Raw genomic sequence first — 20,060 nt, 5'->3', positions numbered from 1 at the left:
TGTCTCCTTTGTTGCGGTATCTGTTCAGGTGGATGCCAGCCAGTGCATACCGGTGCAATTTTTGTACGTCAGCGAGTTGATGTGGAACCCAAGGGAATGCAATTTTCCACAAGACATTTCATCAGTATGTGCCCCACCGTTTGATGACCGAGACCAACTCTATGAATAATTCCCAGAGTGTCCACTGATGGTCTATGGAAATTAGATCATTCACAATGTCAATCTGATCTTGAAGATGGGATGTCCGACCTGTGCAGCGCAAATTCGCAGTCTCATTCCGACTCGCATGAAACGCCTTGACCAATCGTGCAACCGTTATTCTCGCCACAGGCTTCATGTAATCCTCAATAAAATTCTGATGCATTTTTACCACAGGCACCCTTGATTTTAATCGAACCTTTTGAAAACATGCTTTTCAGCAGTGAAATAGACACTCTTCACTTCAAAGCCACACAGCAACAACACTACCAACTGCACGTCCATTAAACGCACACTACACATCGACAAAAGCGCCGCCTGACCCCTCCCATATCCTATCTGTGCATGCCCGATCTCCTGGGAGTGTCTGCTACATTGTTACTGCTTTATTTACAGCCCTCTCATATTGCACTCTCTGTGTAAGGCTCACTTCTAAAGATAATAGGCAACTTGAAGTCTTTGGAGTGTACAGACCGGGAAGGGTAGCGCTGATGCTGATTCAGAATTATTTGATAAGATAATTAGCTATGTGGGAAACAATAAGGAAAGGAACGTGATTGTAGCGGGTGATCTCAATTTACCAAATGTCAATTCGGAAGGTAATGCGAATGACAGGAAGCATGACAAACAAATGGCGAATAAGTTAATATGGGAAGGGCATCCGATTCAGAAAGTGATGGAACCAACTAGAGGGAAGAAAATTCTGGATGTGGTGCTGGTAAAACCAGCCTTGCACCCTTGCTTACCGATTGTCAACGTCTGCCTCTGGCTCTTGTCAATTTGACTCTTCTGGTCTCAGGGGAGTTCCAGGTTCTTCAGTCACTTGTTGACATAGATCGGTGGGTGGCATAAGGAAATCTAATTATTACTTGAAATAATTACTTAAGAAGTGGGCTAAGATGGATTTATTTATCTCACAATGTAACTGAATTTACTAGATGTGAAGCATCGAATAGTTAAAGAAGACTGGCATTAACAAACAGATGACAGAAATTTAACATAAATGTAGGTTAAGATGAAGAATTCATATAATAGTTTATTGTTACTATAAATTTATTTTAATGTAAATTGCCAGTGCTAGAAATAAAAATCTATGAAAGCACTGGAAAAAGGAAAAACCTGAAAATCATTATCAGATTGTAAGTAACACCATTGGTTGATTCACTTTAACTGTGAACATTCAGTTTCTGTGACTGGATTACAATTTTTTCTTAACTAAGGTTATCCACCGATATAAAATACCACACAGGATATCATCAGCCACTCAACGGACCCTTAATTGAACCAAAATAACCTCTGGTTATACTTGAATCGATTAATATATAAATGCATCTATGTCACAGGTTAACTTGCTCTTGGCAAGGCATGGTACTCCAAATTCAATATTAGCATTTCTGATCTCTTAATAAAATAAATGATCGCACCATGTTGTGTCACAACCAGACAACGAACAAATGAAATTACTTTAACAGTTATTTAAATTAATTGTAAGAAAGACTGTTCCACTGAACCACAATATTCATTAATAAAAAAGAATTTACATTTGAGTTAACACACAAAATAACTTTCAGGTTATGTTTATAATAAATAATTTTGAATGAATAAACCAAAAAGCATAGATAGCTGAAATTAATCTTATAAACTCCTTGAATAATTAAATTTATTTAATCCGACCGCTTACGAACAGTACCAACAAAAGAAAATAAACTAAGAACGTAGCGTTGATGACTAGTGTCATAATAAAATATCGCTACACTAACAAAAGCAACTAACATGAAAAGGATTTTAAACAAAGGGTCTTGATTGAAATTGGACAAAACACTGTTCATTACAATAATCATTACTACCACTGTAGTGAGAAACAAATTTAAGACATCTCACTCATATGAAAGATAGATTTGTATATTATGGGCTCAGTGATTATTACCATCATCATGACCACTGGAGAAAAGTGCTACTCGATAACTATGATCAAAACTCTCCTAAACAGAACTTACATCCTGAACACTTAACTTCAATAATAAACACCATAAAAAATTACCTAAAGCACGATCATTGCAGACTGAACTGAATTTGTAACAATTATCAATAAGATTTACCCAAAACACTGTCATTGAAAACTGAACTGAATTTGTAATGATCATTAAAATTTTGCCAAAGCAGTATCAATGTACACTGGGTTTTTAACATAAATACTGCACAAAAACTTCTCACTACTGACCATACGAAAAGCATCTTTGTGCCACACAGCACTTAATATTTACACAAAAGCAAAGAAAAACAGCAAGCTTGGGCCTGAAATTTTGACCCTTATTTACACAGAACATAACAATGCAGAATACACTTTATGCACATAAATCATGTCACCCACCTGGTATTTAATGGAATGATGAAATGCCATAAGACATTCCTACCTGCAGAGTGCTCAATTAATTAATTTTTTAAATTACTTATATTACTTATATTCTAATTTAATAATAATGTTACTTGCTTTACGTCCCACTAACTACTTTTTCGGTTTTTGGAGACGCCACATATTCTACACACTGATATTTTATACTTAATATTACACACGTGTTCTCTCATTCACATTTATAGGATGTCAAAATAACACAGTATACACTTAAAACATATAATTCACTTGTTATTCACATTTTAATATCCACATCATCGGACACATTTAACAGGCACAAAGAACCGAGTTATACCGTTAACTAGCACAATTTTATCGTGGTCAAACACATGACAAATTTACGTTCTCACAAATACATGCATTTTTCACACTCCACAATTTGTTTGCAAAACAGTTTTGGTTTTGACTGGAAGAAATCTGTTAGCCATTGATCAAGAGAAGCTTCGTCAGGAAACACTTGCCCCTGAATAAGGCTAGAAAGAGAGTGGAAAAGATGGAAATCTGAGGGGGAAAGGTCAGGGTGATACGGAGGATAAGGAAGAGGTTCTCAGCCAAGTTCAGCAATCACACATTTCGCCAAAATGCGCTGTATGCGTACGAGCGTTATCATGGAGCAATAATACTGGTTTTTGTCTTTGTCTTTTTTTTTGTCAATAGCAATGGCAAGCCATCTTAGCTGGTCACTATACACAGCAAAGGTAATCGTTACGTTTTTCGGAAGAAGTTCATGGTGAAGAATGCCATTTTTTTGTCCACCAAACACACAACATGATTTTCAGTGGATGGGCACTATCCTTGGCACGGAGAGTTGCTTTTTTTTTGATGGGCTGAGCCACTCTTTCCTCTTCTTCATGTTGACATACAGGCACCATTTCTCATCACCGGCGACACTGTTCGAAAGGAATGCTTCGTGCCTATCACAAGCCAACCGGTGCCGGGCAAGCAATGACGAACAGATGTTTACTCAATTTTTGTTACCGACACTTAGAACACGTGGTACCCATGTAACCAATTTATGTACTTTACCCATCGAATGCGAATTGCGTACAATAGTTGACTGATCACATTAAAAAACTTGCTCCATTTCCCGCGTTGTTTGACAAGGATTCCCATGAAGCAACTCATTCAAGCAATTTTGGTAAAAATTTGAAGGTCTTCCAGAACGTGGATCATTAGACAAGCCAAACCGTCCTGCTCAGAAGCAGAAAAATCATGTTTGTGCTGTTCTTTTAGCAACTGCTTTATTCCTGTACATTTCACGAATTGTTTTCGCAGCTCCTGCTGCACTGGATCCTCGGTTAAACTCAAAGAGTAAAATGTGTTTGAAATGCTCCCTTTTCTCAACTTGACATTCCATATCCGTTTGTCTGAAATATGCAAAAAAATACGTTCACAATCAAGAAAACCTGTGTTTCACAAAACACAAACTCCAAACTCAGTTAAAACAACGGAATAACTATAAGCTATCCCTTCACACCGCATTGTTGCCAACCCAAAAGAATACTGCACGAACTTATGCATCGACCCAATATGTCTATATTGGTATTTGTTCATACTATGACCGATCTTGAGTTAATCAACACAATCCGCACATAAATAATGGACCAAGACAAAACACAGGTCTTCACTCGCGACATGCCAATTTCAAAATGACTTCCTTGCTTCATCCATTCGAGCATATCTTCGTGATTTTGAAGCGACGAACTGATGCAGTTGTTACACCACATTAACCAACTCTGTTATCCCATGGGTCTCATATTATATAACCGATATCCATAACATTCCGAAACATTCGGGTATCACAAATTTTCTGGTCCGGTAATTTTAATTTACCTCTAACACGTCTTAAATACTGTACGTACAAGTGGCTTTACGTCGCACCGACACAGATAGGTCTTATGGTGACGATGGGATAGGATGGGGCTAGGAGTGGGAAGGAAGCGGTCGTGGCTTTAATAAAGGTACAGTCCCAGCATTTGCCTGGTGTGAAAATGGGAAACCACGGAAAACCATTCTCAGGACTGCCGACAGTGGGGTTCACCCACTATTTCCCAAATACTGGCCGTTCTTAAGCGACTGCAGCTATTGAGCTCGGTGTCTTAAATACTAAAGAATGGGTTGAATAGTTAAGTTCTCCCACTCCTGGCAGACATGTGCACTTGGCGTTCTCTGATATGAAATCTTCCCACGGTTTGTCCGGCTCCATGGCTAAATAGTTAGCGTGCTGGCCTTTGGTCACAGGGGTCCTGCATTCGATTCCCAGCAGGGTCAGGAATTTTAACCTTAATTGGTTAATTTCGCTGGCAGGGGAGCTGGGTGTACACGTCATCTTCATCATAATTTCATCTTCATCATAATTTCATCCTCATCACGACGCGCAGGTCGCCTACGAGAGTCAAATCAAACGACCTGCATCTGGCGAGCCGAACTTGTCCTCGGACACTCCCAGCACTAAAAGCCATACGCCATTTCATTCTTTCCCACGGTTCCATGAAATCTATCTTTGGCCTGAAGACAATTGTTAATTTAGTAATTACTTATAATTCAATAGATGTTCCACTTTGCCAATTGACATTTTAATTTCGGCCTAAATTGTCATCGTAATTTGTCTAATGACCATGAATATTTTCTAATACATACGAACTTCTCCCCTAGGATCTTGCAAATCCGGATTCATTACCTGCCCAAAGAGATTGCAATCTTGCCTCAAAGCTCTCGCCTGGTGGATATGAAGAAGACATAGGTGGTTCGTTGAGTGATTATACAAAACGGATGCTCTGTCTCCAATGACATACCTCGCGGCTATGGTGGCTGGTAAGTTTAGGAGTTCTTTGGATGACTATGAATGATGGGTTCAGTACGTACAGTTCCTCTGGTATGCTAGACATTTCTTTCACCGCCCCTTGCCTTACGCCTTAACATTCTCTTACTGAGTGAACACCCTAATTCACCCAGCTGTACAATGCTCGATATGTGAACCCTCTGTGCAGCGTGTATAATTACTTGGCGAACTGTTGTAATTAAGATGAAAATGCATGTGGACATTTTTTGTCAAATTTTTTTCCTTTTCTTATGATACTGACAATAATGTATCTCTTATTTCCATTTTCACAGATTAAAACATTCATAAAAAATATAGAAAAGCATTTTCTTGGAAGAAGTTAGGAAGAAAATACATATAAACATTTTTGCAGGAAATTTAATTCCAAATCCTGTATGTGCACTCTCTCTTTTTTTTTTTTTTTGTGATACAGTGTCTATTATTTTGGATTATATGGGATAAAGCATGCACCAAATCACACAAAGGTATTTTATTTTCCTTGAAAACTGTTAGGAAGGAAATGAACTTCCCCTTGTAGAAAAGTACATGTTCCCCCCCCCTACTTGTTCTATATCTTTTAAAACCTACCAGTTCTCCTGAGAAGATAGCAAAATTATACATAGTTTATAATAATCTGGAAGAAATAAGCTTTCAAATGATGAAATAACAACTGAAAATGGCTCAGTGGCAAGCATAATTGGCAGTCATACAAATTTTAGTGAAAAATGGAAAGGTATGTATAGGTACTTTAAGGCAGAAAGAGGTTCCAAGGAGGACATTCCAGGAATCATTATTGAACAAGGGGAGTGTGTATGTGAGGATCTTCCAAAGGCAGAAGTATTCAGTCAGCAGAATGTAAAGAGTGTTGGTTACAAGGATAATGTCCAGATAGAGGAGGTGATTAATGCTAAAGAAGTACAGTGGAACCTTGGATTGCGAGCATAATTTGTTCCGGCAACATGCTTGTAATCAAAAGCGCTCGTATATCAAAGCAAGTTTTACCATAAGAAACAATTGAATCGCAGATGATTAGTCTTCAACACAAAAATATTTATTCACATGCCATTTCTAAAACAAAATATAACGTAAAATAAATTAAAGTGCACTTTAACCTTACAATAGAATCATTGTTGGTGTGATGCGACGGGAGACGACATGAGAAGAGTTACTGTGTAGCGCGAATTTCACTCACGGAATCTCTGTTATCTGTTGGCTCACTGGAATTTTCTTTTCGTGCAACTTTAATGAGGAACCTGTCCAATGACTTACTTTTGCCTGTTTTGAGGATTTCACAAAAATGTGACATTGCATTGTCATTGAACTGATTCATCGCTCGCAATGCTGCAGCCTTATTCGGGTGGCGTTTTTCTACAAAATTTTGCACCATTTCCCACATTTTGCACTTCTCCCGAATCTCAGTTGAAGTGAGAGATTCCACTGACTTTTCATCCTCCTCTTCCTCGGACGAGACCTCCGTAACTTCCTCCTGTTGTTTGCGATGCAGGTTCATCTGTTCATTGGTGGTCAGTTCCTGGCTATGTTCTTCCACCAGCCCTTGAATGTCCACATCATTCACCTCCAGCCCCATAGTCTTCCCTAAGGACACAATTTCATCGACAATCGGTGGCTCATTGTCACCAACAATCCCCTCAAAGTCACGTCCAAGAACACAGTCAAGCCACAGCTTTCCCCGAGCGGAAGTGAGAATTCTCTTGGTGACTCCATCCCAGGCTTCATCGATGATCTTCAGGCAGTTCACGATGTGGAAATGATTTCTTCCAAACTCACGGAGGGTAACGTTAGTCTCTTCGGTCACTTCGAAGCACCGCTGAATTAGTGCTTTAGTGTATAGCTTCTTTAAGTTCGAAATGACTTGCTGATCCATAGGCTGGAGTAGTGTTGGGAGGAAGGAACTTAACTTTAACGAACTTGAATTCGTCCAGCAAGTCGTCCTCAAGGCCTGGAGGATGAGCAGGAACATTGTCCATAACCAGCAAGACTTCGAGCAGCAGATTATGTTCTGAAAGATATTTCTTCACTACAAGACCAAAGACTACGTTCATCCATTCAAGAAAAGAACAGGGGAGGGGAAAACGTAGGCACACGTGATGCTTGTATTGCGGAATCTCACTCGTTTATCTTGTTAAAAAATTTTAAAAATGTTTGCTCGTCTTGAAAAACACTCGTAGACCAAGTTACTCGCATTCCGAGGTTTCATTGTATTAAAATTTACATATGATAACGACACTTATAAGATACAAAAGTTGAAAACTAGAAAATAGGCTGGAATTGATAACATTTCTGGGGATGTACTAAAGACAATGGGTTGGGATATTGTACCATATCCAAAGTACTTAATTGATTATTGTTTGCATGAAGGAACTATACCAAATGAATGGAGAGTCGCTATAGTAGCCCCTGTGTATTAAGGAAAGGATGATAGACATAAAGCTGAAAATTACAGGCCAGTAAGTTTGACATGCGTTGCATGTAAGCTTTGGGAAAGCATTCTTTCGGATTATATTAGATATGTTTGCGAAATTAATAATTGGTTCGATAGAAGGCAGTTCGGGTTTAGGAAAAGTTATTCCACTGAAGCTCAACTTGTGGGATTCCAGCAGATATAGCAGATATCTTGGATTTAGGTCGAATGTGCTGTATCGCGACTCACCTATCTAAAGCATTTGATAGGGTGGATCATGGGAGACTACTGGCAAAAATGAGTGCAAGTGGACTAGACAAAAGAGTGACTGATGGGTTGCTATATTTCTAGAAAATAGATCTCAGAGAATTAGAATAGGCGAGGCTTTATCTGACCCTGTAATAATTAGGAGGGGAATTCCTCAAGGCAATATTGTTATTGGACCTTTATGTTTTCTTATATACAGTATATATAAATTAAATGGGTAAAAAAAGTAGAATCAGAGATGAGGCTTTCTGTTGATGTTATTCTGTATAGTGTAATAAATAAGTTACAAGATTGTGAGCAACTGCAAAATGACCTCAATAATGTTTTGAGATGGACAGCAGGCAATGGTATGATGATAAACGGGGTTGAAAGTCAGGTTGTGAGTTTCAGAAATAGGAAAAGTCCTCTCTGTTTTAATTACTGCGTTGATGGGGTGAAAAGTTCCTTTTAGGGATCATTGTAAGTATCTAGGTGTTAATATAAGGAAATATCTTCATTGGGGTAATCACATAAATGGGATTGTAAATAAAGGGTACAGATCTCTGCACATGGTTATGAGGGTGTTTAGGGGTTGTAGTAAGGATGTAAAGGAGAGGGCATGTAAGTCTCTGGTAAGACCACAACTAGAGTATGGTTCCAGGATTACTTGATTCATGAACTGGAAAAAACCCAAAGAAAAGCAGCTTGATTTGTTCTAGGTGATATCCGACAAATGAGTAGCGTTACAAAAAAGTTGCAATTTTTGGGCTGGGAAGACTTGGGAGAATTAACTATTTGCAACTTTTTAATATGAGTGGCATGTTTCGAGCTGTCAGCGGAGAGATTGTGTGGGATGACATTAGTAGACGAATAAGTCTGAGTGGTGTCTTTAAAAGTAGGAAAAATCATCATATGAAGATAAAAGTTGGAATTCAAGATGACAAATTGGGGCAAATACTAGTGAAGGGGCGTTAGGGTTTGGAATAACTTTCCAAGGAAGATGTTCAGTAAATTTCCAATTTCTTTGAAAAAAAAAAAAAAAGCTAGGAAACAACAAACAGGGAATCTGCCACCTGGGAGACTGCCTTAAATGTAGATCAAATCAAATCAAAATCAAATCAAAATCTCTTTATTTGCAAATGAGGTGTCTACCTCGGTGGCAAATGGTACACTAAAATACATTATTGTCAAGCACTAAATATTAAATTAACAAGAGAAGAAAATTTTTCCTATAATACAATATTATACAATTTACGCTAACAATGTTTTCTATTAACACACAGCTCATCCTTAATAAATTTATATTGTTTACAAAATTCTAATTATAATATCTCCTGTACTACTTACAAATATAGTCAACTGATATACAGTATGTGCAATTGCTTCAAATGATACTATAAAACTGGTATAACATTAATATTTACATTGCATTTATTTATTTACTATTTTTTTTTTTTTTTACCCGTTCTGGATCCTAAGTAGCATAAAGACCTGCTGCGTCTTAACCAGAGCCCCTTTTGCTACCACTTTTCAGAGTTCCTGAAGGGCCTTCACAGCTACCGTAGCGGTCCCAGGGCCCTCGAAGTCCCCACTGTACTTCACCCCTACAGGCAGTCTCCTACTTTGGCTGTCCAAACTCCTTAGACCAGGGGATGGAATTAATTTATTCACACACATTTTTTTTTATTTACAATAACCTGCACCGGTCGAATGCCTTCTAACACTTCATTTATTTTCTCTGTTGCTGTTTATTCTCTTCTTGAATATCTGTACAGATTTTGGAAAAGGATCAAACACTACCGCTGGTAAACTGTTCCACTCCTTCACACCCTTCCCAATGAATGAAAATTTACCCCAATCGCTTCTGCTAAAATTCCTTCTAATTTTATATTTGTGGTCAGTCCTGCCGATATAATTATTTTCCAACTGAAGCCTCTCACGGATATCTCCCCATACTTCTTCTCCTGTATAGGCTCTATATAATCCTGTAAGTCTAGTTTTCTCCCTTCTCTTACTTAAAGTTTCCCACCCAAGTTCCTTTAACATTTCTGATACACTACTCTTTCTCCTGAAATCCCCTGTTACAAATCTTGCTGCTTTCCTCTGCACACTATCTATTTCTTTTATTAGGTATTCTTGGTGAGGATCCCAAACACTGTTTGCATATTCCAATAATGGACAAACCATACTCAAGTAACTTTTTTCTTTTAATTCTTTGTTGCATCCTTTAAGTAGCCTCATTATGACATGTAATGATCTGTATGCTTTCCCAACAATGTCATCAATATGACCCTTCCAGTGCAAATTACTTTCAAATCTCACACCTAAGTATTTGCACTTGCCTTCTTTTGGGATAACTACCTCATCCAAAGTATATTCAAATTCAGTTTTAAAGCTCCTGTTTGTAAAAGTTGTAACAGTTGATTTGCCTCCATTAACCTTCATATTATTTTCTTCAACCCATTGTTGGATACTTTCAAGGTCCCTTTGTAATTCTGAACAATCCTCAATGTTGTTTATTTCTCTATAAACAATTATGTCATCTGCATACAATCTTATTTTTGATGTTATATTGTTCCCTAAATCATTTGCGTATATTAAGAAAAGTAACGGACCGATTATACTACCCTGTGCAATTCCCTTCCAAACTTTCTCTTCCTGCGATACATTATTTCCTACTTTGACTTTCTGAACCCTTGAATTTAGAAATGCTTTTATCCAACGTGTAACCCTTACGTCCAATCCTATTCCCTCCAATTTCTTTAATAATATTCCATGTTCCACTCTATCAAAGGCTTTGGAAAGATCTATGGCTATGCAATCTAACTGACCTCCTGAATCCAACTGATCTGATATGTCCTGCTGAAATCCCACCAGTTGTGCCTCACAAGAAAATTTCTTTCTAAATCCATACTGGCTCCTCATGAACCAATTTTTATCATCACATATCCCTCTGATGTACTTTGATATTAAACTCTCCAGAATTTTACAAACTATACTGGTCAGGCTGATTGGTCTGTAGTTCTCTGGTTTCCTTTTATCACCCTTTCCTTTATAAATTGGTATTATTATAGATTCCTTCCATTCCTTTGGTATTACACTATTATTTATGACATAGTCAAAGAGAAATTTTAAATAAGGCACTATGTACCACCCCATTGTCTTTAATACCTCCCCAGTAATTTGATCACTTCCTGCAGCTTTTCCTTGCTGAAGCAGTTGGATTTCTCTGAAAATATCTTCGTTTGTGAATGAGAAGCTTCTTGTTTCCCTCTGTCTCTCTCCCTCTCTATCTTCTGTTTCGGTTTCCAACTCTTGACAATCATCTACTGAATCTCTAAATTCCCTACTAAATAGGTTTGCTTTCTCAGTATCTGTTAAATAGTGTTCACCCCCTTCTCCCACCATTGTAGGAATTTGGACTCCTTTTCCTTTTTGATTCCTGATATATGAATACAGCTTTTTCCATTTCCCTTTGTGGTCATTACCCTCTTGAAGTATGCCATTCATATAATTCTCTTTTGCTTCCTTTTTCACTCTATTCAGTTCCCTCATTAGCTGTTTTCTAGTTTCTCTACTCTCCCTACCCTCTTTGATTTTCCTGTTTACTATTCTACATTTTCTTTTTAATTTTCTTATTTCCCTTGTATAATAAACAGGGTCTGAGGTCATTTTACCCTTCTTAACAGGTACAAATCTCTTCTCTCCTTCCCAAATAATTCCTTTAAATTTAGCCCAAAGTGTATCCACGTTACTCCCTTCACTTATCCAACAACTGAATTGTGATTTAAGGTAAGTCCCAAATTCATCAACTTTAGTATTTCTGTACAATTTCTTGTCTTGTGTAACCCTCTTATTAAGCCTTTTTGGTACGAGTCCTACATCCATTATTACAGCCTTATGGTCTCCTATTCCTTCAATTACCTCAGTTTTATCAACAATTTCCCATGGTTTAACCAAGAATACATCTAGTAAGTTATTGAGACGAGTCGGTTCTTGTACTACTTGTGTAAATCCTCCCTCCCAAATTAACTTATTTGCCAGTTTCTGTTCATGGGCTTCACTTGCAGCTCCTTTCCATTCAACTTCAGGCAGATCAGTATTGACTGAATGATTTTTTTTTATTGTGGGTCCTAAGATTATTCCCTAGTTACAAATATTCTAACCTTTTCTCTTTATAATATTTAGATGAATAATTGGCGTCCAAACATTTCTAATTACTTGCATTATTGTTTCAGCACTTACGGAGCATAAACAAGTCAGTGCTAATTACCAAGCGTTTTTCTGTTTTTTAATTTAAGATTTTTACACTTAGTTTTCTTTCAAATTTCCCAATTTCTTGACAACTTTTATTACTTCCACTATTTTTTTTATTACAAATTTAAAGTGAAAGAAGAACTCCTTCAGGAGCATACCGAGCTTGCTGAATCAAGAAAGTAGGTTTTTTAAAGAAGAGATAATTCCATGCATATCTGATGTAATCAGTACATTTAATGGTTTGCTTATTTCAAACAGCAATTAAAACTAGTTTGCACATGCAACTCTTGACTTCACTTATTGGGCATACTGATGGATCACAAGGACAAATAAACAAAAGTGAAATAGTGTCACACACATATGAATCTTGCCCATAATATTTGAACAGTACTGCTTGATTTAATAAATCACAAATTTTAATAAGCACCTGGGTGGGGGTAGATTACTACCTGATGGCACAAACCTGTGTGGAGCCATGAGCTTGGAGGGAAAGGAGGGGAAGGAAGGTAGTGGAGGTGGTATCTACTGCTGTGCTGCTCACTAGAGATCTTAACTCATACTGAGCAAGTGGCGACGTGGTTTGGGTCACGTAGCTATCAATCAATCAATACTGATCTGCATTTAGGGTAGTCGCCCAGGTGGCAGATTCCCTATCTGTTGCTTTCCTAGCCTTTTCCTAAATGATTTCAAAGAAACTGGAAATTTATTTCATTCGGGAGACAGTGGGTTCGAGCCCCAGTTGGCAGCCCTGAAGAAGATTTTCCATGGTTTCCCATTTTCACACCAGGCAAATGCTGGGGATGTACCTTAATTAAGGCTACGGTCGCTTCATTCTCATTCTAACCCCCAACGTCGCCATAAGACCTGTCTGTGTTGGTGCATAAAAAGAAACTTAACCCACAATACAGTTAAAATTACGAGGAGCCAACATGAACATTTCTGTAGCAACTGACAAAGTGAAATATCGTCTCCCCTCTTTCATGCTGCAGCATATGGACTCGTCCACATACAAAACTAATTTTGTGCCATTAGATAGTAATCTACCTCTACATTACAGAGCCACAACCTCTTTAAAAAGACAACTCTTTAAAAAGGATTTGAGCTATGTACTTACTTGTATATCCTAACCAACCAATGTTCTGTTGTGTAGGCTTCTTCCAGGTAAGTTAGTTCAAAATTTTTATTTCCAATAATGGCATTACGAGTTCTGTCGAATCCAGCAGGGCTTCTGTAATCCAGCTATAACAAATGATTTACACAATAAGGAAATCATATTGAACATATTGAACAGTGCCATGGTAACAATTTTAAATATTGAGGAAAGAGGGGACATTTTCTCATAAAAGAAACTGAGCCATGATTAATATGCAGGACATCACCTGTGCTTCAAGGTAATAATATTTCATTCTAAAGCAAGCAGAACTGTAATTGGTTCACAACAAAACATACCTCATTAAATCATTCAGTGAACATCAATGAAAGGAAGTAAGTATACGAGGCTTAAGATCTGAAGACTTACAAGAGGCGAATAGCAAACTACAGTGGAAAGACAGGAATGAAATAGGGGTACTGTATATTATACACAGACATACAGTATAATTCCGGGAAAGTACTCACGGAGAGCATGAATTTACAAAGAAAGCAATGAAGAAAGATTGTAACACTTAAGAGTTCCTCCCTAGTAAGACAAAGTGCTTACAGTCAGAGAAGAAAGACACAATTGTATGATCGCAGTATTTTAATGTGATGTCATCTATGTTGCCTGTATGTCAATTTTGATATTCTATTATACTAAGCCAGATGGCAGAGAAAAGGGACCGCTGTTGGGTGGATCAATAACTGAGTTTTAATTAATTTTGTTGGGTAATACTTCTGTGTGGCTACTATAATCCTGGTGCAGATCTTTCCTCTGAAGAGCGTGGGCAGAATCTGCTGATATTAAAAAAACTGTGTGTTACTGTGGAGAAGAATACAGTCGTTTGTGATGTGTGTGTTGCGAGGGATGATTGGTACAGCACAAACACCCAGTCCCCAAGCAAAGGGAATGAACCACTGAAGTTTAAAATCCCCGACCTGGACAGGAATCGAACCTGGGGCCCTCTGAACTGAAGGCCACTACGCTGACAATTCAGCCAAGGAGCTGGATTTTGTTGGGTAAATACCAAATGTGTCACCAGAGATCTTTTACATGACATACCATATGGAGTGTCAAATGGACATTTTCAACCCTTCAAAAATAAGACTACCTTTACCGGAGTCGAACCTGGAATCTTTGGATCCAGAGGCTGGCACACACTACCACAGACTCGCAGAGCGAGCTAACGATCCAATAAAACAGCTTTCCTCTCTTCAAAACAAATACTAATAGTTAGAATTTTGAATGAAATAGCGACATTTAGGGTTTGTACTATGTCAGATAAACATACAGATACGAAGGCTGCAGTTTTGCAAATTGGAAGTTAAATATTTTCCTGAGGGCCTGTACAACAACAGCCAGATAAAAGTGTGGTTTAAATTTATGTGGCAGTCGGCATATTTATCTGGAATTTCGGTTGAAAATGTGTACTACGACTTTCATTTATGTGCAATCTGGAAGAATATTCTCGAGTTTAGCTATGCCGAAGTTGGAGAGACAGTTAACGTTCTTATCTGGGACATTTCTCCTATCTCCTATCAAGATGGCTACATATTAAGATGAATCTATACCTGCATGAAGTCATGCGAAAAGTAAGTTATTATGTAATATATGTATATATTTATAAAATATCTAGCTTCCTGTCCAGCTATCACAGAATTTTTAATGATTTCCCAAACTAGCAAGTTGTTGCTACTGTCTATATGAGTTGTATGCAAGGAACTCTGTAACAAGCTTCCCAGGAAGCCATAATCGTTACAGCAACATTGTTTGATGCTGCCACACAGTTATTCATGGGTTTGAGTTCCACTACTCCAACATTTTTTTTTTTTACACCTTCTAAATGTTAGTCGGTAGGGTACTAGAGGTGATAGTACACATTTTCTAATCATTAGAGTGTGTGTCAAAAGTTTGGGTTCTAATGTAAATCTATCAGCGAAGCACATATGGAGTAAGAGGTATACGATGTTGTTCATGGTGATTCGTTCGTAGAATGACGTTAAGGAAGTTTTATTTGACTTCATAACAACTTGCTACTAAAGTGAGATAAATGCTTGCCAATTACTATTCCAACATGGTCTTGGAAAAAAGAAACTAACTATTAAATCAGCAACAATAAATTGCATTAATAATCCTACGCCGCATACAGTGGCATCAATTAAGAATATAAACTTTTATTTTGCCGTAATGCACATTCACGCAAATAACATTACATTAAAAAAAAATTACACCATGTGGTAGGAATTATTTAATAAGTTGTTGTTGTTTGAGTCATCAAACCATAGACTGGTTTGATGCTAACCTTTTCATTTCTACGTAACTACTGCATCCTACATCTGCTCTATTCTGCTTGTCATATTCAAACCTTGGTCTACCCCTACTGTTCTTACTGTTCTTACCACCTACACTTCCTTCAAAAACCAAATGCACAAGTCCTGGGTGTCTTAGGATGTGTCCTATCATTCTATCTCTTTCTTGTCAAATTTAGCCAAATCGATCTCCTCTCACCAATTCGATTCAGTATCTCTTCATTCGTGATTCAATCTATCCATCTCGCCTTCAGCATTCTTCTGTAGCACCACATTTCAAAAGCTTCTATTCTCTTTCTTTCTGAGCTAGTTATCATCCATGTTTCACTTCCATACAATGCCACGCTCCACACAAAAGTCTTCAAAAACATCTTTCTAATTCCTATATCAATGTTTGAAGCGAGCAAATTTCTTTTCTTAAGAAAGCTCTTCCTTGCTTGTGCTAGTCTGCATTTTATGTCCTCCTTACTACTGCCATTGTTAGTTATTTTACCACCCAAGTAACAATATTCATCTACTTCCTTTAAGACTTCATTTCCTAATCTAACATTTCCTGCATCACCTTCCTTCGTTAGACTGCACTCCATTACTTTTGTTTTGGACTTATTTATTTTCATTTTGTACTCCTTACCCAAGACTTTGTCCATACCATTCAGCAACTTCTCATGATCTTCTGCATTCTCAGATAAAATAACAGTATCATTGGCAAATCTCAAGGTTTTGATTTCCTCTCCTTGGATTGTGATTCCCTTTCCAAATTCCTCTTTGATTTCCTCTACTCCTTGTTCTATGTGAACAATGAAGAGGAGGGGGGGGGGGAACAAACTGCAGCCTTGCCTCACTCCTTTCTGGATTGCTACTTCTTTTTCAAAACCCTCGATTCTTATCACTGCAGACCGATTTTTATATAGATAGTAGATTATTCTTCGTTCTCTGTATCTGATCCCAATCACCTTCAGAATCTCAAATAGCTTGGTCCAATCAACATTATCGAATGCGTTTTCTAGATCTACGAATGCCATGTATGTGGGTTTGTCCTCCTTGATTCGTGTTCCTACATTTCTCCTGAAGCCAAACTGATCTTCTCCCAACTCAGCTTCAACTTGTTTCTTCATTCTTCTGTAAATAATACGTGTTAAAATTTTGCAGGCATGAGATACTAAACTAATGGTGCGGTAGTTTTCACACCTGTCAGCAACGGCTTTCTGCTGAAAATAGGATGGGACTTCTCCTGTCTCATACATCTTACACACTAAATGGAAAAACCTTGCCATGCTGCTTTCTTCTAAGGCAGTCAGTAATTCAGAAGGAATGTCATCAATTCCAGGTGCCTTGTTCCTATTTAGGTCTGTCACAGCTCTGACAAACTCTGACCTCAAAATTGGGTCTCCCATTTCATCAGCATCAACAGCCTCTTCTTGTTCCAGAACAAAATTATCTACATCTTTACCTTGATACAACTGTTGGATATGTCCTTGCCATCTTTCTGCTTTGTCTTCTTTCCCTAGAAGTTGCTTTCCATCTGAGCTCTTAATATTCATACACCTAGATTTTCTTTCTCCAAGGTTTCCTTGATTTTCCTGTATGCAGAATATACCTTTCCCAGGACCATACAACCTTCAACATCCTTGAACTTGATATAGATGTTGATTCCCAATTGGTATTATCCTTGAACTTGTCAAAAACATATCAGATGTAAGGCTTTTCAGGTGCTTGCTCTATTAACCAGCATTTCGTTTTAGGTCTGACACTAGACTCATCAGAGTGGGATGTGTCAGACCCTACCCATTGATGCTTTGAAATGCTCTATTGGTGAAAAATATCTAATTCCCTCCACGGGAATTTAGAATTTTCCATCCTTGAACTTCTCCTTCAGCCTCTTAGAAGTGAAGCTTCCACGGTGTGAAGAATTATTTAATTTATTTTCCGGGTTGAACCATGTTGTACTTGTACGCATATCACGTACAGTTTGCCGACGTTTCGAATACATTGCAGTATTCTTTGTCAAGGCGACTGAAATACCCACACTCGATCCGAGGTAATCAGTCTCCCAGTGTATCACATTGAATGTAGCTGCGGAGCTTGTTATGTAGGTGAGACAAAACGTCTGATCTCCACCCGCCTAAAAGAACATATCCGTCACACCAAGAACGAAAACACAGATATTTCAGCAGTAGCCAAGCATTCCTACGAAACTAGGCACGGAATATCATTTGACAAGACCAAGATCCTAGCAGCTATCCCTTGGAATCTGGAAAGAAAAATCCGCGAGGCTATCGAAATCAAGAAACATCCGAATAACATAAATTTAGAAGAAGGATACAAAATCAGTACTTCTTGGATGCCCATCATTCATAGTTTAAGACATACAGACCACAACTTAAACACACGGGCCGCAACCCCATTACATAACAGCGCGGGCAAGCCCCCACTACCTGGCTGTGACAAACTTTCCAGAAGCCTCGCGAGACAGCCAGGGCTTACGTCAGCCAGATAGGCTAGGATATAAAAGGCCAAGATCAAGGCCACTCTAGTAGGTAATTCTGCCTGGGAGACTGATTACCTCGGATCGAGTAGGGGTATTTCAGTCGCCTTGACAAAGAATACTGCAATGTATTCGAAACGTCGGCAAACTGTACGTGATATGCGTACAAGTACAACACGGTTCAACCCGGAAAATAAATTAAATAATTCTCCTTCAGCCATTCTTCCTTAGCTACCTTGCACTTTCTATCCACTTGATTCTTTAATGGCCCGTATTCTTTTCTGCCCTCTTCATCTCTAGTATTCTTGTATTTTTGTCGTTCATCAATCACGTCTAATATATCCTGAGTTATCAACTGATTTTTAGGTGATGTTTTCTCCCTTTCTAACATCTCTTCAGCAGCCCTACCGACTTCATTTTTCATGACTATCCACTCTTCCTCTATTGTGTTTCCTTCGGCCTTTTCATTTAGCCCTTGTGCCACATGTTCCTTGAAACAATCCTTAACACTTTTTTTTTTTTCAACTTGTCTAGATCCCAATTTCTTCAACTTCACATGGCGTTTCATGACCAACAAGTTGCGGTCAGAGCCCACGTCAGCTCCTGGGAAAGTTTTGCAATCCAACACCTGGTTTCTGAATCTCTGCCTAATCATAATGAAGTCTATTTGATACCTTCCATTGTCTCCAGGTCTCGTCTACGTATATAGCCGTCGTTTGTGGTGTTTGAATTAAGTATTGGCAAGGACTAAATTCTGATCAGTGTAGAATTCAACCAGCCGACTTCCTCTTTCGTTCCTTTGTCCGAATCCTAATTCTCCTACTGTATTACCTTCTCCTCTTTGGCCTACCACTGCATTCCAGTCTCCCATCACAATTAGATTCTCATCAACTTTTACATATTGTATTATATCTTCTCTCTCTTCATATATTCTTTCCATTTCCTCATTATCCCCTGAAATAGTATGCATATAGACCTGCACTATTGTGGTGGGCACTGGTTTGGTGTCTATCTTGACTACAATAATTCTTTCACTATGCTGGTCGTAGTAGCTTACCCGCTGCCCTATTTTCTTATTCATTATTGATGATGATGCTTGTTGTTCAAAGGGGCCTAACATCGGAGTCATCAGCCCCTAATGGTACAAAATTATATGACAAACAAAAAGTCCAAAATCATCCACTGACCAAAATAAAAAATGTCATGAAGAATGAATGGACATGAACCCCCCCCCAAAAAAAGAAGCCAAAAAAACAACAGTGGACGACTCAAAAAAGATCATGAATAATAGTATTACTGACCAAGGGACCACTCATAAAGCACAATCTTGAATCGAGGATGCTTGATGTCTAAAGGGGTCCAAAATCCAGGTCAAAGACCCCTCAGAATGGTACTTACCCCTAGTAAAGTAGAACCATGGTATTTGTCATGTTGGGGTACTAATCAAAAATAGAGAAGACTCACTGTGTTCCACACGTGATGGTACTACTCACAAGTATTGTACATCGCACAGGTAACGCAGACCCATGGTTTTCTCACACAATGGCGCCACAAATAGCCAATACAAACCAATGGGGTTCCTCACCTAGGTGTACTAATCACGGGCGCCGGTATTCCTGTGGTGTTCCTCACAGAGTGGGTACCAATCACAGGCAACGCAGACTTACGGTGTCGCTCATATAGTATTACTAATCACAGGCAACGCCCAGACCCGTGGTGTTGCTCACGTGGGTACGACTCACGGGTACTGGAAATCACAGTGACCCTCTCTCTG

At 38.4% G+C, this 20,060-nt stretch overlaps 1 protein-coding gene across 1 annotated transcript in view; it reads right to left on the bottom strand.

Annotated features, from left to right (window-relative positions):
* The window catches only part of Stt3B (catalytic subunit 3B of the oligosaccharyltransferase complex), a 518,075-nt gene that overhangs the window by 15,156 nt on the left and 482,859 nt on the right, over window positions 1–20,060 (bottom strand). The window contains exon 13 of the mRNA XM_067140186.2: window positions 13,472–13,596. Within this exon, the coding sequence (XP_066996287.1) occupies window positions 13,472–13,596 (125 nt within the window). The remainder of the gene's footprint in view (window positions 1–13,471; window positions 13,597–20,060) is intronic.

Source organism: Anabrus simplex, chromosome 2 (genome assembly GCF_040414725.1).
Source record: "Anabrus simplex isolate iqAnaSimp1 chromosome 2, ASM4041472v1, whole genome shotgun sequence".
In the NCBI taxonomy this organism is placed as follows: Eukaryota; Metazoa; Arthropoda; class Insecta; order Orthoptera; family Tettigoniidae; genus Anabrus; species Anabrus simplex.
The sequence above is the reverse complement of the archived record's forward strand: the minus strand, read 5'-3'. Positions and strand labels throughout refer to the sequence as shown.